General features: G+C 35.3%; 1 protein-coding gene across 2 annotated transcripts in view; it reads right to left on the bottom strand.

Annotated features, from left to right (window-relative positions):
• Window positions 1-26678, bottom strand: part of DPH6 (diphthamine biosynthesis 6) — a 145996-nt gene that overhangs the window by 34366 nt on the left and 84952 nt on the right. For both annotated transcript variants that reach the window (XM_084895428.1, XM_084895429.1), the window contains exon 5: window positions 24324-24442. In XM_084895428.1, the coding sequence (XP_084751554.1) occupies window positions 24324-24442 (119 nt within the window). The remainder of the gene's footprint in view (window positions 1-24323; window positions 24443-26678) is intronic.

The raw sequence follows: 26678 nt of genomic DNA, 5'->3' as shown, positions 1-26678 counted from the left end.
GAGCATAAACTGTCTACAGGTGGGCAGTGGAAGATCAAACTGATGATCTTACAATTTTTCTCGCAGTCTTTTAATTCATCATAGAGTCATCAAATCACGGTTCTGAACTATTAAGATAAGAAATAGCTGTTACATCTCATTTCAGACACAGCTGCATTCCATTATGGATAAAGTAATTCGGCTTGCCTTTAGATAAGGGAGTCAATAAAATATGTAAACTTAAGCCACACTGGGCACAGTTTTTCCACATGAATCTGTGACCATCATACATGTACACCTTTGTAAAAATGACAAGTCATTGGAGACCTCATGATCACTGCCCAAACGACATGCATTTCAGATGGAGATACCTAGCAATTCAAGCTATTGTCCTTGAAAAATCAATGGCCTGAAGCCACCCTGATCTGAGATCTCTTCCAAATCAGTTGAAAATATCATACATGGTATGATTATGGGGTGATTTTAGTTAGGGATGTGGTATGAACATTTTTATTATATACTAGAGGCCCGATGCATGAAATTCATGCAGGGGGAGGAGGGTCCCTCAGCCTGATCTGCACCCTCTCACAATCTGGGGACCCCTGGGGTCTAAACCAGTAGTCGGACATCTCTCTCACAATCTGGAACCCCACACTCCTAACCGCCCTCCTGCTTGCTCCTTACCACTTGGCTCAGTGCTCCTTAGTGCTGCTGTGAGCCTGGCTTCTAGTTGAGCAGTGCTCCAGCTGTGGGAGAACACTAACCACCAGGGGGCAGTTCCTGCATTGAGCGTATGCCCTTTGGTGGTCAGTGCGTGTCATAGCGACTGGTTGTTCTGATCGTTCTGCCTTAAGGATCACTGGGCTTTTGTTATATAGACTAGAGGCACGGTGCATAAAAATTCATGCACTGGAGGGGGGGTCCCTCAGCCCGGCCTGCTCCCTCTCACAGGCAAGGAGCCCTCAGGGGCAGTAGGTGACCCGGCTCTAAGGGAAGGTGATGCCCCTATCAGACCTCTGCTGCTGCCACTGCTGGCAGCACAAACCTCAGCTGGCCCTGGTTACATGAGCCTCAGGCGGCCCTATGTGGCTGGGCAGCTGCCATCCGAGGCTTTCCTGCACCTCAAGTGTCGGCTGGGCAGCCACTATCTGAGACTTGCCTGTGTCTCAGGCATCAGCTGGGCAGCTGTATCCTAGGTTTGCCTGCACCTCGGGCCAGCCCTGGGTGGCTGGAGAGCTGAGGGTGGGTTTGGCCGTACTGTGCACCTGCCACCCCCCCGTCCCCCAGCTGGGCTGAAAGGACTGTGGGGCTCCAGTGGCAGGTGCAAGGAGCGGCTGGACCTGCTGAGGGTGGGTCCAGCCACACTTCAAGTCTGCCACGCCCTCTCCCCTGGCAGGGCTGAAAGGACTGGGGAATGCCAGTGGGGCTGAGGGGACTGGGTGCCACCATCTTGTGGCTATGGGCGCTGCCATCTTTGTGACAAAAAAAGTTATATTTATAATGGTCAATTTGCATATTCCCTATTTATTAGATAGGATAAGATTGTGTTTATATTAAAATCCTTTGAGAGACCACAAAGTTTATGAAAAAGCCATAATGGTCCATGGCCTTTTCCAATGCATCTCAACTTCAATTTATTCCTGTGCTTGAAAAAAATGGTCCATTTTTAGATTCACTCAATTTAGGTGCCTCCTTTCTAATGAAGCTTGGGTCATGAATAGACATAAACTGGGCTTCATCAATAGCTTGTTCACTTTACCCCCTGAATGAGTCAGCTATAGAATGTGAGTCTCAATGTATCTATCTTTCTTATGAAAATCTTTATAATTATTGAGATAATTATATAATATTTACTAATATTGACATAAATATTGTTACATATAAAGAAATATAAATATTAATAAAGATAATTACAATCCATAGGATCCAGGATGATGTTATATTCAGAGTATATTTTAATTCAAATAAATAAAAAAAGTTATTTTAAGTTATCAACAAAATTTTCCAAAAAGTGCAGAAAAATTTTACTGTAAATCCTGACACCTAACCATTTAATCATATCTTATAGACATTCTTTGATGAAAATGGGGTGGGTGAATAAACCCAGAACAAGACCTAGGATAACTCTGTGTAGAATTAAGAAATTAATTAAAAGGAAGAACCATAATTTGCAGAGTTGACATCTATTTTACTTTACTTGCATGTATCAATGGGAAGCAATTACAATTCAATTAAAATATTCAATTTTATTACTTTACTGACTGACCTTGAAGTTAATGCCTGTTTTATTTAATTGCATCATCTATGAATAAATGTTAGCCCTACGATGTTATGCCCCATTATTTTCAATACATTTTTCAACTTCTCAGCTGAATTATATCAGTTAATTTATTATCTACTGTCATGAAACCAAGTGGAGGTTTATTTCTTCAGGACAGCCGAATATATGATATGAGAGAAACATCACAAAATGTTTGATAATCCTATTTTTAACAGTCAAGTAAAATGAATTGTGTTCACATCTCAACTTTTGTAGCCTAGACTTTTACTGTAAAATCAGTAGGTGATATTAGAAAATGTATAATCACTCTGAGAAGTAATTTTCAGTCTGCCTATATTTCCTGATAAATTCAATGGAGACAGAAATGGAATATCTCATGCATTTTGAAGTTTTCTCTCTCTCTCTCTCTCTCTCTCTCTCTCTCTCTCTCTCTCTCTCTCTCTCTCTCTCTCTCTTTCTCTCTCTCTCTCTTGCTTTCGCTCTCGCTCTTAATGATCCCTTCTTCTTTCTTCCAGGCTCACTGGCTACCAGAACAAATAGATTCACTTTAAAAAGTTCTAGTGGTTTTGTTGGTAAATATAACTTTTTATTTGTTCCCAGTCTCTATTTGAACACACTACTATATTATAATTGAGCATTTAAGAAATACAATGACTAAATTTGTGCTTAAAAGAACATATAAGAAATATTATGTAATCTTTAAAGTAAAAATGAGCTCACATTTTAAAATTTGACTATTGGGGGAAATTTTTTATTTCAGTTTCCAGATTTTTCATTTCTACAATTAGAATACTAAATGCTTATCTATCTTATAGGTTGTGTTAGGATTCATCTCAACATGTAATTGATTTCTGAAATCTATGAATAAGCATTTCGCTTCAATGTAAGTAATAAAAGAGACACCGGTACTTCATGGATTCACTTTTAAAATGATAGCATCCATGACATGAATGACCAATAAATCATATTAAGTATAATTATGCAGTGAATGATTACCAATACTTGCTGGTGATCACCCAAAGGGCCCTTTTATTTAACCTTTAAAAATACCATATAGTTTAACATCTAAAAAATGAATAAAAAGATGTTTCAAACAAAAAAAATTAAAGGGGAATTTGATATATTTATTTTAAAAATACCTTCCTAATCCTTCTTATTAGTTTTTTCAACATTGTAAGTACTGAAAATTGAAAGGACCTCAACATGAGTCTGGAGTGTCTACAGAGGTGAAAGTTGATGTTAAAAAAGTTACAAAAACAGATCCTACATAACCCTTTGTTTCATTTTAAAGAGTTTTTACCTGAATGTAAGGTAACAGAGAAGACAGAAATTGAAAGCAGATGAATGACAATCCAATTTGACTTTTGGAAAAATCATTCCTTGCCAGTAAACAAGACTGAAGGTAAGAAGGCAAATAAAGGGGCTGCTATAGTAGTTAGCAAGAGAGGATGTAATAGACAAGGCAATAGGTATGGAAGGAAGAGAACGGATTTGAGAGCAACCTATAGTAGGTAGGATATATTGTACTTGCTGATGAACTGGGCATGGGGAATACAGGAAAGAGAAAAGGTAAGGATGATTCTCAGGTTTCTGATTTTGATCAAATGAAAAGATGGTGGAACCAAACACTACTTATTCCAGATATAGACAAAATAGAACAGAAGAAAATGTGGGAAGGAAAGTGAAGGGCAGATTCAATTTTAGACATGTTTGAGGTACCAGTGAGTAACCTGAGCAGATATATCTAATGGACAATTAGGTATATGGAGTTAGAGCCCAGCATACAGGTTCTGGCTGGAGATACTAATACTGAAGTAGAAGACATGAGATGAAATTACTCAAGAAGAGTATGTGAAGGGAGAAGAGAAAGCACAGGAAATAACTTGGATGAATACCAAACTTTAATGCACACTGTAGTTAGAGAGCTGCCTAAAATGCAAATTTGATTGGGTCACTGGACAAGAGAGTTACAAGAGCATGGGCATCTAACTCTTTTCATCCTGTGATGGTTAATTATATGTATCACTAGAGTGGGCCATGGAGTGCCCAGATTAAACATTGCTTCTGTGTGTGTCTGTGAGGGTGTTTCTTGATGAGACTGGCATCTTAATCGGTGGTCTCTGATTATCCCTTCCCCCTGCAATGTGGATGAGCATCATCCAATCCAGTAAGGATCTGAATAGAACAATAACAGAGGAAAAAGAAATTGCTTCCCCCCTTTCTTTCTGCCTCAGTACTTAAAATGGAACATCTCAGCTCATCTTCTCCTGTGTTCAGACTGGGATTTACATCATTTGCTCCCTTGGTTCTCAGGCCTTCAAACTTGGACCAAATTATACCACTGACTTTCCCGAGTCACCAAATTGCAAACAGCAGATTGTGGGACTCCTCAGCTGTTATAATCATGTGAGTCAATTCCTCAAAAATACATCTCTTTTGTATCCTAATGGTTGTGTTTCTCTCAGGGTCCCTGGTTAATACATTTCCCCCTCCTTTCCAAACTCCACTGAAAAGATTGCTGAATAAAGGAAGAAGATATCAGGAATGAAACTACCCAAAACTTGAACTAAAGTATGCTTGAGTAAAGATAAAATCAAATTCAGAAGAAAGTCTGTCTTAAGACTTTTCCAGTAAAACAATACCTTCCTAGAAAAAGGAGTCAGGAGACTCTGGAGAATCCTGATTATAACACATACCACAAGATCTTGCACTGTGAGATGCAATTGCTCACCTAATTCTTATGTATGTTTACACTGACTGTGACCTATACACATATCAAAAAATTGAAACATCACCCAACACAATAGTATCTATCTGAAAGATAATTCATTAGTGCACAAACCCTACAAACTTTATAACATACAGTATCCTTGCTCTAAGGAGTTTTAATAAATAACTGTTAGCCCTCAGCTAAGATAAGAAGTCTCACTTTCCAACCATGGCAAATATGAAGATACATTGGTAGTAAAGCACTAAACAAATATTTATTTGGAGAGTATAAACATTCTTACTACTAAATAGACAAATAGAAAAAAAGACTGGTGGAGCTATCTTTCCAGAGGAGTTTTCAGTTAAATTGTTATATATCATTGGAAAGTTACCTTAGTGTAAGCTGACACAGCCATGGATGTTACTACAGAGGACTTTTATAACAATATGTGTATTAAAATAAGATCTTTATTAGTGAATGCTGCATTTTGTGTATTTTTAATTCTTTTTAAATAGAGGCAATGGGAGCTATTTAGTTGACATGAAGGTAGAAAGACAGGTTCTAGAATAACAATATAGTATTTATTTCTTGGAAGGCAGTATATAATATTTTATACACACATAGACACACACCCACACAAATACCTTTGAAATACACACTCTTTATCTATTTAAAAATTCTAAGCACATATCCATACCAGCACCAAATAGTTATAGGTATAACTTATTTTTTAAGAGCCTGACTTACCTAGTAAAGGAAAAGATATGTTAGCAATAAAATGAACAGAATCAGTACTTATTTCCTCTGCTGTTAAAATCTGTTACTCCCCCTTCACAGCCTGAGCAAAAGGCACTGCACTCAGAGTTGGGTCTCTGTGGGGCTCGTAGTATTTGTATTTAAATCTGAGGAAAAGATTATATCACACACTCGGAATTTGATATTTAAATCTTAATTCCCCTTCCCCCTTAATTTAAGATAGCAGGTAATTTACAACACATTTGGAAATGTTAAAAGCCCAACTCTTGATGCTTCAATACTTGAGTTTTAAGTTTAAAAATCCTATATTAATGTACTTTGTATAAAGGTAGAAACATATTTCTCACAGCAGTTAACTATACTTGAATGCACATTAAGTAACCTTTTATTAATGGAACATAGGCATTACCACAGGTGAGCGTGTGTAGGAGTGAACTCAGCTCCTGGGAAGGCTGCACAATTAAAGCTTATGTTCTAATTAGCATGGGCATCTCTTAGTGTTAATCCAAAGAGTAAGGCTTTAAAAATATATGTTAAAAATCTGAAGAAAAATAAAAATGGCTAGCAGCCCTTTAAGAGACAATTAGGGACTCTAAAATACTACCCATGGTGCTTGGAAGACAGATAAGGACGTTGACTATGAGAGACATATGTGCCATTATTTGAAAGGTCAAAAGAGAAATCTGTGGATGGTCTTTAAAAAACACACAAATAAACAAACAAACAAAAAATCACATGCAAACAATTCCACCCAGACATTAATGAACATGTTGAAAGTATTTAGAACATTTTTTAACACATTTTTTTTCTGAATTAAACATCAAAAATATATTGTCAAGGAAAGGATAAATTTGAAAAATAAAAAGACAAAAGGTAACATGAGTTCCTCCCAACATAGAGGACTTGCAGGAAGGATAGCAAGTTGGAGAATGAGAAACAGCACAGAGTTTAATGCAGTTTTACTTGGTGTTGACCTTTGCTGTAGAGGATACCCAGGAAACGACTATTCCAAGGTCACTTTCTGAGAAAATCAGTGGGGCACTAGCGGAGAGCAATCTCCTAGGAGGAAATAAGAGAGCAACTTGAAAGATTCCACAGCAATAAATCACCATGACCAGATGGTATTCAACTGAGAGTTTCTGAAGGAAATAAAGTGTGAAATGGCTGAGCTACAGATGAGGATATGCAATGTATCCTGAAAACTAGCAACTGTTTCCAAATATTGCGATTTTACTAATATGGAATCTTTTCTGAAGGAAAGAAAAACAAATTAAGATTTATAGAATTACAGAGCAGTGGCTCTCCTGGTGATAATGGAGAAAGTGATAGAGTCTAATTAAGAAGAGCTTCCCTGAACATCAGGATAAGGTTAACCTGCTAAGGTCAAATCACCACAGAGTCTATAAAGAGAACACTGTTTCTCTCCATCCTATTAAACTTATCTGGAAATGTCAATAAAATACCAGATAGAAGTAAACCAGTAAATGAGGCTTTTAACAAGGTCACATGAGACTACTGGGGAAAATAAATAAGCACAGTCTTTAGGCGGAGAGGCCACCAGAGAAACTTCTGTCATTAATTGTAAAACTTGCTAAGGAATGAAAATAAAGTTTCAGGGACAATTTTTCTTTTCTTTCCTAATATTGGATTACCTCTTCCAGAGGTAAAGAGCTTCTTCAAATTAAAACCAATCAAACAAATTTCACTATAGACAAGATGCAGAGTTAACAGTAGGGAGGAAGATGAGCTCCTAAAACAAGATGAAAACAAGAGAATAAAGGGGAATTGCAAGATAAGCACAAAACAAAACTTAGCTTATCAAATGGAATCTGAAAGCCATAACTGAATTTAAGTTTCTTATTATTGTGCTTTGTGTAAGCATCAGATTTTAATGAAAACTAACAAGTAATAAAGTAATAAGATTGACTTTTATGTGTTCAAATAAGGGCTGTTGCCTTCAAAGTGGTCACCAAAAGTGCAGTAGAAGCTTGAAGAAATTCACACAAGGGCCTGGGGTAACTTATGCCACTATTTTAGCGATCCAAATGTTAGAAAGTTCCAATGCCAAATCAAGGCCTGTTACACTATATAACTTCCACTAGCTCTTACAACTGTGTTCTAAAGCCACAGGAAGAACCAGCAGCCTTTGAAAGAGTGTAGATTGCTATAAAAACCCCTGTTCTCCTTGGTCCAGTAACCTGCTACCTTCACTTCAGGCTAAATATATAGTTCCTTTAAATAGTCCTCCTTGGCACTATTTCTTGTCTTTGTTCTGGTCACTTTCTGCTCACTGAATTATAGTTATTTCTGTGTCCCATTTTCACTCCATCTTTTCCCCTGTTTAAAAAAGCAATTTCTATTCATTGTAGGATATAGAGAAAACATAAAAGAGAACACTTAAAATTTTCATATTAACACTTTCCGGAGATATCTGCTGCCACTCCATTGTCATTTTTATTTGTAGTTTTTTTTCCCCATATGAATTTCTTTTTTGTAGACTTTATCTTATATCACATATACGCATTCTCATGTACACACAAGATCTGTTGCTTTTATATAAGAGATGTGCCTTTGAAAAACTACAAATAAATTAAATCACATTTTAAATATGAACAGAATTCACTATTGAAAAGATTATCTGCAATGAAAAAAATTCCATCCCTAATATGGACAATATTTTGGTAATATCAAACTAAATCCTAGGAGACTATGAACAGGACAATTAGAACCAGTTTTTGGGGAAAAGAAGATACACTTACAGGAAAAAATTAATTCGTTAATGTGAATCTAGGGGATGGGACAAAGTCGACCTTGTAAATTTGTGAAGATTAAATTTTAAAAAGAAATGATCATAATATAATACGTACTTGTTCAAATATATATATTAAATGAAACTTGAACTTTTTCAGTGAAAGAAAATAGAATAAAGGGAAGCAAAGAACATAAGTGGTTTGAAGAAATGGTAAGGCTAATGAATTAAACACAGATATAATAATTCCATCCTATCAGCTGCATTCACTTCTGACTAGAGTCCATTTGTTAAAGCATTCAATACCACTTGGCTTATAATGTACATATAGTTCTTTAACTAAAAGACAAACAAGATAACTTGTACTTCAACTGCTTTGTCATCTGATATGTTAAGCAACCGTCATACTTTAGAAAATGTGCAATTACTGAAGCACAGTTTAATGGCCCCAGAGCAAACAGGCTCCATTATGTCTAATTACTCCTGCTTGAGGCAGGTGAGAAATTTATTCTTATATGATCATTCTTTATCTAGTAGCCAAAAAATAAAATCAATAAAATGAAGTAAAATCTGAATCTAATTACTATCTAACAGTACTTTCAGTATTTGCTCTTTAAGCTCTTAAAAATCTGGACTTTGTGCAAAAACATTGTGCATAATTATAATTATGTTTTTTTTTTAACTGCTCAATACAAAGATTCCCTCCTAAAAAATTAGTGTAAGTCATCACCAATGTCAATATTCATTTCCTATCTTTCATATTAAACATTGTATGGTCATTTAAAAAAACTTATTTAAAAATACTATTCTAGTCTCTCAAAATATAACTATATCTGATCTGAAATATCTTTAACAAAGGAAATAAATATGCGAGATAACAAATATAGCATAGGAAGCCTAAAAGCCTCAAGATTTAACTACAGTGTAAACACCGACTTTTCTGAACTTGTCAAAAAGAAAAAGACATCTTAGCTCCCATTCTATTGAAAATCACAGGCTTAATTGTCTTGTCTATATTCCTTCTGTGGCATGGGAACTTTCCAAAGATTTTCAAAGGTGAAGACAAGAAGGAGAGGTGTACTGGATTTATGTTGCAGTATAGTTGCAGTACAAAAAAAAAGTTCCTTTTTTTGCCAAACAGGAAAATAAAATAGCAAATAAAATTGAAGAAAAAAACATACACACTAATTTTACTTGTTCACATATATTACAGAATACCAAACGTTGCTCATAATTACTCCTGTTCCTATCTAGCAGTAATAATAATGTGTATAAGATGCTAAAATATTCAGAAACTTTCACACAGTGTCCCATTTTAGTAGTAAATGTTTAGTAGAATAAATGCTAAAAACTTGTTCAGTGGAGGCTGGGAAAATGAAGGTCTGCTTCAAGGTGAATTATCTGGGTCACAAGGCTAAGAAGTGATAAAACCGGTATTGAAATGACATGTTTAATTTTGAGTCTAGTACTCTTTCTTAAAAACCAAATTAAACCACAATTACACAAAAGGTGATCCTTAAACTAAGGTGCAAAAACAATAATGTGCCATAGGCTACAAAAGCCCAATTAACAGGGCATATCTTTTTGGAACAACAATTTTGTTACAAATATCCAAAACAATGGAATATAATGAGGATAAGCATTTTGATGTCAGGCGTTGTGATATTGTGGTTTATAGTAAGAAATAGTTGTTCTTTGTCCATTTCTGGCAAAGAGCACCTAAAACCCTTGGAATTTCTTAGTAATGAGAGCTATAAATGTGTCTTTTGTTATGTTAATGAGGTAACTTTTGGATCCTGCTTAAGGATGGGGCTGGTTGCCAGAAGAATCAACTTTGTAATGTTCATCTATATCTTTTCTCATATCTTTTTATAATAAACTGGTAAATGCAAGTGAATGCCTCCCTGAATTCTGTGACAGTCTAATTAATTGAATCCAAAGGGAGAGGTTGTCTTAGCCAGTCAGTCAGAGGTACAGGTAACAACCTGGACTTCGGACTGGTATTTGAAGTGCCCTTGAAACCTGTTGGTCAGGAGTAGAGGTGTTAACCTGAGCTTGTGATTGGCTTCTGAAGTAGATCATGGTTTTATGGGACTGAGCCCTTTACCGGAGTCTAATGCTATCTTCAGATAGACAGTGTCAGAATTGAGTTGAATTATAGGTCACCAGGCTGGTGTCATGGAGGATTGTTTGGTGTTGGGAAAAACCTCCACACATCTGGTGACCAGACATGATATGTTTTGTATGAGAATAAAGAAGACACAGGAAAGAAACAAAGAGTAGGAAAGAAGGGATTTTCCCTACTCAGTAAGATTCATCTGAGTTTTTCTAAAAGAGAAAGTATAAAGAATGACAAAGACAGAAGCAGAAATTAATAAAATAGAATATCAACATATAATATAGAAAATCAATAAAACCCAAAGGTAAAATCAATAGGTCTGTACAAGTCCAATAAAGGCAAGGAGAAAACAATCTCCAACTGGAATGAAGATGATGCCATCACAACCAATTCCACAGATGACAAAAAGACAATAAGAAGACATTAGGAACCTCAGATCTATATATTCAAAATTTAGAATGAATTAATACCTTCAGAGAAAAATACAACTTATTTAATTGAAATAATGAAATTCTGAACAGCCTTAATCTAACAAAGCAATTGAATTTCTAATTAAAAACTTTCCCCAAAAGAAATCTCCACATTCAGATGGCATAAGCAGGAAGTACTTCAGCACACTAAAGAAAAAATACCATCTTAGAGAAAATCTTTCAGACATTGGAGAGAAAAAAAAAGTAAAACTGCAAAGTTTTATGAGACCCAGGTAAACTTATTACCCATATCTACAATTAATAAAAAAGAAAATTATAGGTTAATCCCTGTTGTGAACATAAATGTGAATTCTAACAAAACAGAGTTCTAGCAAATTAAATCAAGCAATATATATATTGATTTAATTATGAATTGTCATATATATATGTGTGATATATATATATGACAATTCATAATGGGATATTATATGGTGATAAAATAAACCAAATACTGACCCATGCTATAATATAGAAGAATCTTAAAACTATTTTTCCAAGTGAAAGCAGCCAGTCACAAAATACTACATATTGTAGAATTCTATTCATTTGAAATGTCCAGAATATGGAAATCAATGAAGATAAAAAGATGCAAAGCAGTTTCTTGGGCAAAGAACTGGGGGTAGGAGAAGATTAAGGGGAAATGGAAAATGACTGCTAATGAATACAGGTTTCTCTCTGGGGCTACAAATTTGTTCTAAAATTTAGTGATGAACTAAACGTTTTAGATGGGTGAATTGCACATTGTTAATTATAACTCTATAAAATTGTTTAAAAATAGCATATAGCATATAATAATTAAATGCTCAAACAAAACAGATATGGAACTCTTAAAAATAGGAGGTGAAATTTGGGAAGGCATATGTAAAAATTATTTTTAATTCTTGTAAACAATCATATCAGTGTGGTGGTGTTAGCATTGCTATTCTGAGACTGTTCCATATATTGTTAAAATTTTAATATCTATTGATATGTTGAATGCTAAAATGAGTTTCCTGGAGCAGAGCATAATAGTACAGTAAGTAGGTAATTACATTATGGTTCTTCTCTTTCTTCAAGAGCAATGTAATGAGAATGAAATATGATCTTTCAAGTTATTGCATCTACTATATGTAAGGAATCCTGAAAAAATAAACCTGAATGTTTACTTAGGGAAAATAACAGTTATTCCCCCTCCCATTCTGAATGTCCTTGGAAAAGTAAAGGATTTGTGTCTTCATACTTTGGAATGTAAAAATAAATAAATAAAAAATCTTGGGAGGAGGGATAAAACTAGTATCTCCAGTTTGACAACCCAGAAGGTATATCCAAGGTCCTGGTCTCATTTTCCCACCCTAGAAATATAAACGCATACCCCCAGAGAAGTAAATATCCCTGGAGTTCTCACTGTCTATCTAGTCATACAGTAAATCCTAATATGTGCCTTTTACTAGTAGCCTAGGTCCCAAGTTTCTGCAAAATTTGCTCAGGAAGCCTTAACTTTGCAGAAACATACACGTATTTTCTTCACAACTCTGAACATGTAATGTGATTCAAGACAGATGAGAAAGTGAGTTAAACCAAAAGATTAGATTGTCAAACCAAACTCACAAATCTGAGACTTTTTCCAGTATCAATCTTAACTGATCATTAAAGGATAGAAGTAATCAAACAGGTCAACAAATCAGGGAGAGGTCCAGGACCATCAGAATAGCCTTTCAGGTCCTTCCTAGTCACATTGGCTAGATTTCAGTTCAGGTTAGCATAGGAGGTCAATTGGAATTATTATTATTACGGTACCATTCTCCATTTCTTGCCCGACAAAAATAACTTTACTTATTGCACATTCATATTTATAGTAACTGGAATAGTGACCAGAGATTTGTCAGTAAATTCTGGGTTGGTTTGAAGATATAACTATATCCCAGATATCACAGTACAGGTTTTAATAGTCATTGCTTCCAGATGTCATTATGCAACTTATCCTCTTCAGGACAACACAGCGTTGCTCCTTTATCAGTCTAATCCAAACCATTGCACCATGGGAAAGATAAATCCTCTTTGTATCTGTGATTCCTGGTCCATTAGCAAACAAATATAAAGGCCTCACTGTCTAGTAATGGTTTATCATAATCTAGGCTAACCATAGTATCCCCATAAATTGGCATCCTTAGCTTGACTTGCGACAAACACTCCTGGTCATTCATCTTTAAAAACAACAACTTCCATAATGATTATAACATTCAGTAGTCTTTCTTGGGTAAAGATACAGGCACTCTTCCTGCACTGTTGTCTGATAGGATGTTCTATTAGAAGAAATACCTTATTAGTCCTGTCTTTAACCTGTTAACCGGGGAGTTCCCTTTTTAATTACGCAACGTGCAACGGGCGCATACTCTTTCACTAGGACGTGTCAGTACATTACGCCCAGTGGACATAATTTCATATTATTATTTTTTTATTTATACTTAATTAAAATAAATAATATATATATTTTTTGTTTATTTATAAAGCACAAAGGAAAATACAAAATTACAAACAAATAGAAAAGAATACCTACAAAAAAATGAAAACATTGAATTAAAAAATTATAAATTTTATAAACAATTATAAAGATTATAAAAAATATATATTTTTATTTCTATACACAATAAAAAATATAAAAAAGTTAACAATTACAGAACAATAAACAAAAGCACACAAATAAAATAGAAATATTGAGTTTAAAAAATTGAAATATAGATGTAAAAATTCAAAACTCAACTTCCGTGTGATATATTTTAAAACAATTGTTGATACATAGTGCTACCTTACAATCCAGACACCAGTATGTAGATTCTTTCCTAACACCTTTTTTGTAGCAAACTCGGCATTTCCTGGATTTAGTTTTTCCTATGCCACTTTTCATTTGTTCTGGAAAATGCCTTTCAACTAAGTGTGATGGTTTAGATGTAGAAGCTGCTTGTTGATGTCTTTGGGTGGGTTTTCACTATGTTGTTATCTACCAATTTCTCTACACACTCTATCAAACAGTGTAATCGATCCAAATGATCTTTATCTTTTTTGTATATAATATCGATATATGCATTGAAGCAGCACATATCAATTAATCGTAGAAAAGTTTTTTTATAAAATTTTTTTTACCCTATTACGGGCAGCCGTGTAGGCCACCATAACTCCATCTCCCAAATCTACGCCGCCCATATTCTTGTTATAATCCAGGACAACATTTAGTTTTTCTTGCCTTCTTCCTCGCTTTTCAATCATTGTCTTTTCGTCATTACGAATAGAACTGAGCATCAATACGTCTTTTTTATCCTCCCATTTTAAAACCGTAAGTTTGTCTTTGATTCTTACATATGTTCATTTTTCTGTAATTTTTTTGTTTTTATTTCACTGGGGATTCCGACTCTGTTTATCCTCATTGTTCCAACAATGTCTGTATTGTTTTGACACAAGAGTTCAGCCAAATGAATTGACGTATAGAAATTATCTAAGTAAATCCTATACCCTTTATTCAGTAAGTCATGTGTTAACTCCAAAACAATTCTTGTTGATTGTTTTTCTTGTGGGTAGTTCGAACCATAATTTGTGTCCTTGCCTGTGTATAAAATTATATTTTGTATGTATTCAGATTGGCTTTCACTCAAAATAAACAACTTCATTCCAAATCTAGCTCTTTTTGTAGATATATATTGTTTCCAAGATAAATTCCCTTTCCATAATAAAAGAGATTCATCTACGCATATTTCTCGTTCTCATACATAAAAACTTTTAAACTTTTCTGACAAATCAATTGATGATTGGATCGATTTTATATGTTTTTTTTATTATATAAAGGTTGGAGATATAAAAAATATAAGTAAATAAATATAATACGAAAATAGGTAGGTAAGTGTAAGTACTTACCCATCACTGCTCACCCAGAACACGTCCACTACTCTCAATAGCGAAATTATACTGATTCCCTCCGTGTCTCAAATTCATGTGGAGACATGTATGGATGACTAATACCTTTGTTGTTCGGAAATATACGTCCCGCCCGTTTCAGGGCACAACATATATTTCAAGGACGTATTCATATGTCCTACCCGTATCCGATATTGTTTACATTTGACGTATTTATATGTCCCGCTTGGTTAACAGGTTTTTAAAGCTCTGTTGTTCCTTCTGGGCCATCTCCAGATGCAGCCAGTCTACTAAAAGTGAGCTCCCTCTAGCGTCTCTATTTAGACTAGCAAGTCCTTTTCATCATAATGAGCTTTCAGGAATATTTTGGTCTGATGTAATACTCCAAGACCAGCACCAAAACCCCTACAGAACTAAAAAAAAAACAAAAAACAAAACAAAAACAAAACAACAACAACAAAAAAACAGGCAATAATAATCAAGCCAGAACATGGATTATTACCATGGTACAATTTTACAATATTTGTGCAATTTAGGAAAATTGTTTTGCACTAAAATAATATAGTCATATGAGAGTGTCAATTAATACACCAAATAGAGCTATGCCTGGTGTCATAGGTTTTCCATAAATAATTCCAGAGAGGAACTATCAGTAATGTTGATTCATTATACCTTTCCCAAATACATCTCCTTCAAAGATGGTGTTTCAAATTCTTGAAATGAATTCTATTTACATTAACATATTCTGTATTTGAAAAACTAAATCAAGCAATGGTAGGCAGCAGATATATTTTCCATTATATGTAGATTAATAACATTATAGAAATTTCAGGTGTACAACATTATCATTGAATATCTGTTCACTCTATGATGCACTCACCACCAAAAGTCTAGTTTCTATTCACTTGACCTTCTTCACTATTTGACATCTATTCTTTTCCCCACCCCCACTGCCCTCTGGTAAACCACTGATCTGTTGTCTATATCTATGACTTTGCTTTTCTTTTGTTCATTTGTTAACTTTTTTGTTTTATATTCCACATGAGCAAAATCATATGGTTTTTGTCCTTTTCCATCTGGCTTATTTCATTTAACATAATACCCTCTAGATCTATCCATGGTATAACAAATGACAATATTTCATCTTTTTTATGGCAGAGTAGCATTCCAGTGTGTGTGTGTGTGTGTGTGTGTGTGTGTGTATCAATTCTTAACCCATTCACCCACTAATGGACACAAGTTGTTTCCATATCTTGGCTACTGTAAATAATGCTGTAGGTACATATATCTATTTAATTAGTGTTTTATTTTTATTGTTTTCCATAGTGGCTGCACAAATATGCATTCCTACCAACAACATCCGAGGGTTCCCTTTTCTCCACATCCTCTCCAATACTTGTTATTTTTCTAGCTTTTTAGATAACAGCCATTATGGTTTGGTTTACACTTCCCTAATAATGAGTGCTACTGAACATATTGTCATGTCTGTTGGCCATCTATATATTTCTTAGAAAATTATTCAGATTCTATGTCAATCATTTAATTGGTTTTTTTTTAGTTGAATGAGTTCTTTATATAATTTAGATATTAACCACTTATCAAAAATATCATTTGTAAATATATTTTCTCATTTGGTTGGTTGTCTGTTTGTTTTGTTGATGGTTTCCTTTGCTGTTAAAATGGTTTTTAGTTTGATGAAATCCCATTTTTCTATTTTTGTTATTGTTTCCCTTGCCTTTGGAGTCAAATTCACAATAAGTCTGATGGCCAGAAGATTAGTGCCTAAGTTTTGTTTCATGTATTTTATTATTTCAGGTCTTACATTCAAGTCTTTAATCCATTTTGAATTAGTTTTTATAGATGGTGTAAAATAGTGGTCTAATTTAATTCTGAAGAGACTGCCCTTTTTCCCATTTTCTAAGCTTGGCTTGTGTGACCTTTAGTTGTCAATATATGGAGTTATTTCTGGGATCTTAATTCTGTTCCACTGGTCTGCATGTCTGTTTTTCGGTCACTACCATACTGTTTCGATAACTATGGCTTTGCACTAGAGTTTGAAATCCGAGAGTGTGATACCTGAATCACTTCTAGATTTCTGTCTTTGAGCTTGCTGATTCTCTTTCCGTATCTACTCTATTTCCGATGATTTCTAATGCATTCATCATCTCATTTACTCAGTAATTCTGATTCAGAATTTATTTGTTCTTCTTTATAGTTTCAATCTCTTCTATTCATTTTTTTCAATCCTCACCCAAGGATATGGCATTTAAAAAAAATTGATTCCAGAGATAGGAAGGGAGCAGAAGGAGGAAGAGAAGGGAAGAGAAGGAAAAAGAGGAGGAGGACGAGGAGGAGGAGGAGGAAGAGGAAGAGAAAGAGACATACAGAGTCAGAGGGAGAGAAACATTGATGTGAGAGACAAACATTGATTGGTTGCCTCCCCTAAACACCTTACTGCAACCTAAGTAGTATGTGTCTTGACTTGGAATCAAACCTGCAACCTTTTGTTGTCTGGGATGACAATTCAACTTATTGAGCCCACCTGGCCAGGGCCTGTTCATTCACTTTAATGAGTTCATCAAACTGCCTTTCTGAGTTTTCTTTTAATTTATTGAGTTTCTTTATGACAGGTATTTTTGAACTATCTATCACAAAAAAATCACAATCTTTTATGACTTTGAGTTTGGTTTCTGAAGAATTATCATTTACTACATGCAAAAAAATGAAACTAGATCACCAATTTATACCAAACACAAAAACAAACTCAAAATGGATAAAGGACTTAAATATAAGATGGGAAACCATAAAAATACTAGAGGAATCCACAGGCAGCAAAATATCAGACATATGCCGAAAAAATTTCTTCACTGATACTGCTTCTAGGGCAATGGAAACTTAAGAGAAAATAAACAAATGGGACTACATCAAAATAAAAAGCTTTTGTACAGCAAAAGAAACCATCAACAAAACAGCAAGAAAGCACACTGCACAGGAAAACGTATTTGCCAATGTTATCATCAATAAGAGTTTAATCCCCAACATTTACAGGGAACTCATACAATTTAACAAAAGGAAGATAAACAACCTAATAAAAAAATGGGCAACTGACCTAAATAGATACTTTTCGAAAGAAGACAGAAGGAAGGCCAAGAGACATATAAAAACATGCTCAGTCACTAATCATTCGAGAGATGCAAATCAAAACAACAATGTGGTACCATCTCACACCTGTCAGAATGACTATTATCAACAAATCAACAAATGACAAGTGCTGGCGAGGATGCAGAGAAAAAGGAACCCTTGTGCACTGCTGGTGGGAATACAGACTGGTGCAGCCACTGTGGAGAACAGTATGGAGTTTCCTCAAAAAACTAAAAATGGAACTCTCCTTTGACCCAGTAATCCCACTTCTAGGAATATATCCCAATAAACTAGAAACACCATTTAGAAAGGATATATGTACCCCTATGTTCATGGCAGCACAATTCACCATAGCTAAGATTTGGAAATAGCCTAAGTGCCCATCAGTAGATGAGTGGATTAAAAAACTGTGGTACATCTACACAATGGAATACTGTGCTGTGGTAAAAAGGAGTTCTTACCATTTGCAACAGCATGAATAGAACTGGAGAACATTATGCAAAGTGAAAGAAGCCAGTCAAGATAAATATCACATCTTACTCATTTGTGTAATATAATGAACAACATAAACTGATGAGCAAAAATAGATCCAGAGACAGAGAACATCAATCAGACTGTCAAACCTCAGTGGGAAGGTAGAGGAGGGTGGGGGTAAGGAAAGAAATCAACCAAAAAAGTTGTGTGTGTGTGTGTGTGTGTGTGTTTGTGTAGGTGGGTGAGTTTTCAGATTCTTTGGCTTAACTGAGAGAATAAATTCAGACCAATGTTTAATTATTTTCCATTCTCAATCATGACCCTCACAATTAGGCTGAACTCCTCCAGATTAGAAAAGATAGAATTTGCTAAAAAAGTTTTAAAAAGTGGTTCAAGAATGCCCCTCCCATCTCCTAAAACATCAATTTCCTATTTTTCTTTCCATTTTTCTAAGAAGCCATCTAAACAAGATCCAGTTGAGCAAGTTATCTGCTTTCCTTCCACTTTTTATTTCTCTCCTTTGTGCCTCCTTTCTTTTGGATGGTTCAGAACTTTTCCCACCAATCAGCCTTATGCACATGACTAAGACAGCAGATCTATCACTGCCCCTGAGTATTCTTGTACCTTCACAAGAGCAAGGTTCTCATGACCTACTCCCATCACATCATCTTTTGTTCCAGCAACATTAAATTATGTCTCTCTCCGTATAGGGGTTACTTGCACTTGGATCATTCCTATTCTTATTTTTATAAACTTCATTTGTAGTCTGGGGAAGGAGTAAGGAACTTACTCCTCTCAGGGTATAAGCACCAAATCAAAGACTTTGCCCCCTATGGCAGGTCAGAAGCACAGACAAAACTGTCACACCATTCATCTGCTCAACCCAAATAATCCTTTACACTCAACAATGTCCAGAATAGTGATATGGCCTCCTGATTGTTAATTCTAATAATTCATGACAATAATTATTCCCCAAGATGTTGTTATTTTCTACAGAGTCCTAATTGTTAAATAGAATACTCTTAGCATTCAGTAGTCACCCAACCTTCAGCTCCAACTACCTATATGGTTTTTGCAGTGATCAATTTAGTTATTTTGTAAGCAAATATGACATTCAAGAAGCAGGTTTCCCAGAGATAGTGTAGCTTTACAGTGTAGCTTTGGATACAGAACATGTACACTGTGTTCTAGTAAAAAGCCTGCTCAGATTGGCCAGTCAGAGAGGCAGTCTATTAAAAAAAGAACTGGTGTTACCTCGGAAGTGGGGGGGTAGTCTTATACAGCGAATATAGGCCTAAACCTATGTTTTAACTGTAAAATTAGAGGGTCGTCTTATACGTCCGGTCGTCTTATATGCCAGAAAATATGGTAATTGATAGGCCAATTTACAATAACATACTAACAAACCAGAGACCTTACCTAGTGTAAAGGTTTACTAATAATTTCAAGGATACAGGCAATCAAAGGGCCAGATGAAGCAAAGAAGGGAGAAAACTATTGGTATTTTCTAAACACATTGAACCTGCTCTGACCTAGGTTAAAATGTAAGCTCTCTAAGAAATGCATGTAGTTTGCATCATTTATGCAAGAGGTAGCTACTTCAGTCATAAACCATCTCTATTCCATATTCAGATAGTTATATACCTTACATGACATGTTCCAGGAAACCATGTCCCAAACCCAAAGATTCCAGGTTTGTTTACCAAAATTAATCACAGTAACCAGATACATCCTGCCAAAAGCAATTCAAAGATAAGGACTCTTCCCAGATAGAAAATACCATTAATGACTTTTTGTTTGTTTTTGCCATAAGGTCTATAGTTGATGCTTATAAAATTATATGATGTATTCTTCCTTTCTTTTCAGGGAATTTATACTAGTTACTATAAAGAATATATTATATATATGCTATTTGTTTTTGTTTTGTTTTTTGTTGCCAATAATTATGGGACTTTCTAATAAGTAATATATTCTGTGTCCTTGAGTCAGAAATTTTTCACCGTGAAAGTACAGATGGAATACAGAATTATTATTGTTCATACATAGCCCTAAATTTGATTTCAAAATATTATAAACTTATGAGGAGATATATATATATAAATTTTTTTTTTTTCCCATTAAAAGAAATCTGTGTACTCTGAAGAAACAAAAACTAGAAATCTAGATCTTGGGCACAAAATGTACAAGATGACCTCATGTGTTCATAGCACTATTTATACACTCATGTGCCACTTAATGACATGGATATGTTCTGAGAAATGCATCATTAGGTGATTTCATCATTGTATAAACATTACACAAACCTAAATGGCACAGCTTATACACACTTAGGCTACATGGTACAGACTACTGTTCCTAGGCTACAAGCCTGTACAGCCTGTTACTATATAAAACAACACCAGATTAATTCAAGCAAAATAGAAAATTTGCAATCAAGAGATGTAGTAAGCATGAGATGTACAAGGCTACTGCTAAAAACAAACTTTTATTAATAGAAAGAGTACACTCTAAAATAACAATAAAAAGCATAATATGATAAATATATAAATCCTACCTAATAAAAGAGTAATATGCAAATTAACCATCATTTTGCTATGCCCACCAGCCAATCAGAGCAAGTATGCGAATTAACTCCAACAAAGATGACTGCAGCCACAGAGAGCAGGAGGAAGGCTTGGGTTTCCCGGGCAACAAAGAAAGCCAAGCTTCTGCAGCCCTCACAGGCCTAGGACTCCATTCTAGGCTACAAAGTTTCAATTATAGAAGGTAAACAAATCCAAACAGAAATGGCTGCTGGCCACCGAGCAAGCAGGGGGACTTGGCTCTGGTGTAGGCTACAAAGTTTCAATTGAAGAAGATAAATAAATTCCAGATACCAGGGCCTTGGCTTGGGTCACCAGGGGGTGTGGCTGGCCTGCAAACCACCATAGGCCCCTCACTCAGGCTGCCTCACGCCCCAAGGGAAGGGAACCCCCACCCTGATCTGGGACACCCTTAGGGCTAATCAGCTGGCCCCCACTCATGCACCATTCCTCTATCCTAAATAATAAAAGAGTAATATGCAGATTGACCATCACTCCAGCACACAAGATGGCTGCCCCCATGTGGTTAAAGATCATGCCCCCATGTGAACACAAAATGGCCATCACAAGATGGCCAGCAGGGGAGGGCAGTTGGGAGGGACCAGGCTTGCAAGGGAGGGCAGTTGTGGGCGATCAGGCAAGTAGGGAAGGCAGTTTGGAGGCACCAGGCCTGTAAGGGAGGGCAGTTGAGAGGGACCAGGTCTGCAAGGGAGGGCAGTTGGAGGCAATCAACCCTGTAGGAGAGGGCAGTTAGGGGTGACCAGGCCGGCAGAGGAGGGAAAGTGGGGACAAACAAGCTGGCAGGGGAGCAGTTAAACATCAATCAGGCTAGCATGGGAGTGGTTAGGGGGTGAACAGACTGGATGGCAAAAGTGGTTAGGGGCAATCAGGAAGGCAGGCAGGCAAGCAGTTGGGAGCCAGTAGTCCTGGATTGTGAGAGGGATGTTCAACTGCACTTAGACCCAATCTCACCAGTCTAAACGGGCAGTTGGACATCCCTCGAGGGGTTCCAGATTGGAAAGGGTGCAGGCTGGGCTGAGGGACACCCCCACACCCCATGCATGAATTTTGTGCACCGGGCCTCTAGTAGTATAATAAACACAGTATAATAAATATAGTAACATAGTCATTTATTATTGTTATCAAGTATTATGTACTGTACATCATTATATGTGCTATACTTTTATATGATTTTCAAAATAGTGGGTTTGTTTACACCCATATCTCACACACATGAATAATGCATTGTGCTACATTATGATGGCTATGCGCTACTAGGCAATAGTAATTTCTCAGCTCCGTTACAATCTTTTAGGCCCCTCATTGCATATGTGGCCCATTGTTGACCAAAATGTGACACAGGGCACCACTGTAATAGCACTAAACTAGAAACTACCTACATATCAACAGTGGTAAAATGGACAATTAAATTGTGGTACATTCCTACAATGGACCTCCATACCGTAATGAGAAGTAGGCAAATGATTGCTTTATTCAATAATGTGGATTAATCTACAAACATAATGTTGAGACAAAGAAGCCAGACACAATTGTGTATGATTCAATCATATTAAATTAAACAACAGGAAAAAAACTAACCTATAGCTTTGTCAGGAGGGCTTTTACCTTTGGTAAATACTGACTAGGAGGATATAAAAAATGCCACACATATCTGGATTTGGGTGTTGATTACATAGTTATTTTCACTTTGTGAAAAAGCATCGAATTTAATCTAATTCATCAATTCTTAGTTATTTACTAATGATTTGTTCAATTTTTTGAATTTGTGTCTCTCTATGTTTTCTTCTGTCTTTCTCCCTTCCTTCCACCTTTTCTAAAAATCAAGGGGAAAATATCCTTAGGTGAGGATTAATAGGGGGAAAAATTTAAATCTATACTTTTGTCACTGAGAGGCCACGAAAACATTGGCTTAGTTTTATACAATTTATCACCATCTCTGACCCCAAACTAAAGGTACTCACACACCCACATATACAACTGAAAAGACATACACTATCAGTTATATACTATAATCAAAGAAGCAAGGTCATATTCTTTGGCTCTGTCTTTCTAATAAGGCAGGTTCTCTATGGGTTCTAATCCTATCCATTCTCTAATAGCAAAAGTGATTGAGTGTGTACTGTCCAGTGAGCTGTCACATAAAAACCATTACAGAATTAAGCAATCCAAGAGAGAGACCATACTTTAGATTCATATAGAAAATTAATTACAGATATACCTATAGTGAGAACTCCAATCATAAGAGTTGCTTAGCAACCTTTTCTCAAAAATAAGAACAGAACACATTTCAATCTTTCTCTTTTTATCAACTGCAGATTCTTTAAATAAGGCTTTCTACTAAAAATGAGACCTTGACTTCAACAAGAAGAGAGTAGCTTGGTATATGCCAAGGAGAAATATTATAAAATCTTTCTTTTAATGCTGTTTAAAATGTGAATTTATTTGTAAAATATTCCACAGCTTGAGACCTTGTTATTTCAGAGATCACAAAAGTAAACACAAATGATTTAGGCTTTGAGAAGCCCAAGGCTCCAGGGCATTTCTTATAATAGGTTCATGAAATAAATGTATTGGGCTCAAACCCTCTGGTTTCTTGAAAATGAATTATAAAAATGCAAAACAAATTAATGTGTTCATGTCTAATATCCATATTTGATTCAGATTACCACCTGCCTACTACATTGTGTCTATGGTAACTGATCAAATGACATCCTCACAAATATCATTTTTTCACCAACCTCAACAAAAACCCACTACTCTGCTTATTTCTGATATCACAAATAAAGCCAATAATTCTATTTTAATATTATTCAAAATGTTAACAAAATACAAGGAAAATATCATGTGTGGTGCCAAATAGTTTTTGAAAGGTTAAAAATTCAAAATGTATTTCCTGTACCCTATGAACCTGAATTCCAAATCCTATAGAAAGAACTTAGAAGTCTATAATGCAATACCAGTTTTAGAGGCAGTTATCTATTTAAAAATAAAATGATGAGGCCCACTATTAATTACTACTTTGGTAAATGGTCAAAAGCCCATCTTACTCAACTTTTGATATTCTAAATCATTCTTCTTTGTTTGTTGTTACTGCTTATTAGTGAACTCATTATCTGTGTGGTAACAGATAGCTCTCTTTTGAGTCTGGCTACATACCCAAAGCTGCTACTTTGATGATGATCGCCTGAATGTTAGATGCTATCATTTCTCGGAGCAAATCTTCCTGTTTTCTCTGCCAAAGGTAAGCTAAAGGCTGAAGATTAAGCCTCTTACACCTATAAAATAAAAAAGTTTAAAAAATCAGGTGATATTTTAATGTTCCGTACTTGTATCCACTTCTTTGAGTTTAAATATAATGAGTCTCCCAAGGATTTCAGCATTTAAAATGTTTTTAAAAACATGTTTTGTATAATGGAGTTTATATATACAACAAAATATTATTTAATTTCCACAGACTATGCATAAACAGTTAAAAATAAAATCTCCAGGCAGATTAGAAGTATTAGCTTTATTAAGACTCTATGTAAGTTTAATAATCTATGCAAAAGAGCTTCCAAATGTCAATGGATAATTATCTTTGTTTTTAGAACTTCTTGAGTATAAAAACTGTAAAGCATATGCAACATAGGTAAATAAATTTAGCCTAATAAAATAATCATATGTTGATTAAATTTACAATACCTATGGTTACATGAACTATTTTTATCTACTAACTGAAATTTTTAAAAGAATTTGACTCCGTGAGAATAAAATAAAAAGAACAAATGGTACAATATACTGAATTATTGTACTACATATTTTACATTTTGGTGCAGTAAAAAGAATATGGTTTTGGGGTCAGGACAAATCTGGGTTTGAAATCTACTTCTGTACTCACCAACTATGTGACTTCAGCAAGTCAAAACTAAGCTGTAGGTCTTTAGTTTCCTAGTTCAGAAATAGGAACAAAGACATTTTCTTTCAAAGTTCTTGATACAATTAAGAGATTAGAAAGTATAGTCATCCTTTACTCTTCTCTTCTTCACATTCCTCATGCAGTCTACCACAATGCAGAAAATGATCACTTCTCACCAATGCGACCACTAATACCCGGACTGGGGCACCATTACATCTCATGCCAATATAGTACCTTCCTAACCGCATTCCCTGTTTCTACCCTTGCCTATTAAAATCAGTTTTCCATACAGCAGCCAGTGTGATCCTTTTATAACATAATGGATCACGAGATTCCTCTACTCAAAACCCTCTTCATCACTCAGTAAAAGTTCTTGCACTGACCTACATGGACTTCAGCCTGGTTAGCTTTCACACCTTATTCCTACTACTCTCCCCTCACTCCAGCTGCCACCACTACCCTGCTCACTCTTGCCTAATACTAACTAGGCTCCCTACGTCTTCTCTTGCTTAATACATCTGTGTAAATATCACTTTCTCAAGGACTATAATGGATTAAAAGTAATATAATGAATGTAGTACAATGCTTAGATAAAATAGGTATTCAACAAATGGTAGTCAAAGCCAAGCAATGAGTGGCTGAGATTAGATTTCAAACAAGAAATTTAGCTCTAAAACCCACCATCTCTAATGTCTGTAAGGTTACTTGGTTGACTACTCTAGCCCACACTGATCTCTTTCTCTCCGAAAATTCTGAACTTAGTAAATGCACCACATGTTTGGTCATTTACTCAAGTATGGCTTTAAAATTATTGCTACTTTAGCCCCAGCTGGTTTGGCTCACTGGGTTGTGCATCAGCCTGCGGACTGAAGGGTCCCAGGTTTGATTCCGGTCGCGGGCTCAGTCCCCAGTTAGGCACATGCAGGAGGCTCCTCATCATTGATGTTTCTATTTCTCTATCTCTCTCCCTTCCTCTCTGAAGTCAATAAAAATAGATTTTAAAAAATATATCACTACTTTTTTCATGTACATATACCCTGACATTCAAAGAAAAAAACAACAAAAAAAAATCATTCTTTACTGTAGAGACTTTTATATAATTTTCCTTTGTAAAATGTCCCAGAGTATATAGTGCTATGCTGAGGCAGTTAATACAGATATGATGAAACTGCAACTAATGATGTAACATAAGCATTTCATTTCTTGCTGTCCTCACCAATATTTAATGCCTGTTAGTCAAACTAGTCTCTACCATTTTTAGCTGAGATTTTTTTAATTGAATACAATTCATTCCTTTCTGTTCTTATTACAAAATTCTTGACTGTTGGTTTGATATTAGAGGTTAAATTTTGCCCAAGATACTGGAGTCCACATTTTCTTTTTTGCTAATATAATTACACATAAAGCCTCTATATGATATTTTGATTATCCAAATAAATTAAAAATGAAAAATAAATTCATTTGTATTATTTTGCCAAACATTAAATAATCCATATTATCATTTGACCTTATATTTTTTTAAAATAGATTAATGAAATGAACTGTTTTGGTATTTATACATACAGACAGTGATTTACTAGTGCTACATTCCTTAGAAGTGGGAAAGAGTGGGGAGC

The sequence above is a fragment of the Pipistrellus hanaki genome, assembly GCF_964339955.1.
Source record: "Pipistrellus hanaki genome assembly, chromosome: 1".
Lineage (NCBI taxonomy): Eukaryota > Metazoa > Chordata > Mammalia > Chiroptera > Vespertilionidae > Pipistrellus > Pipistrellus hanaki.
This window is presented reverse-complemented; position numbering and strand designations above follow the sequence as displayed.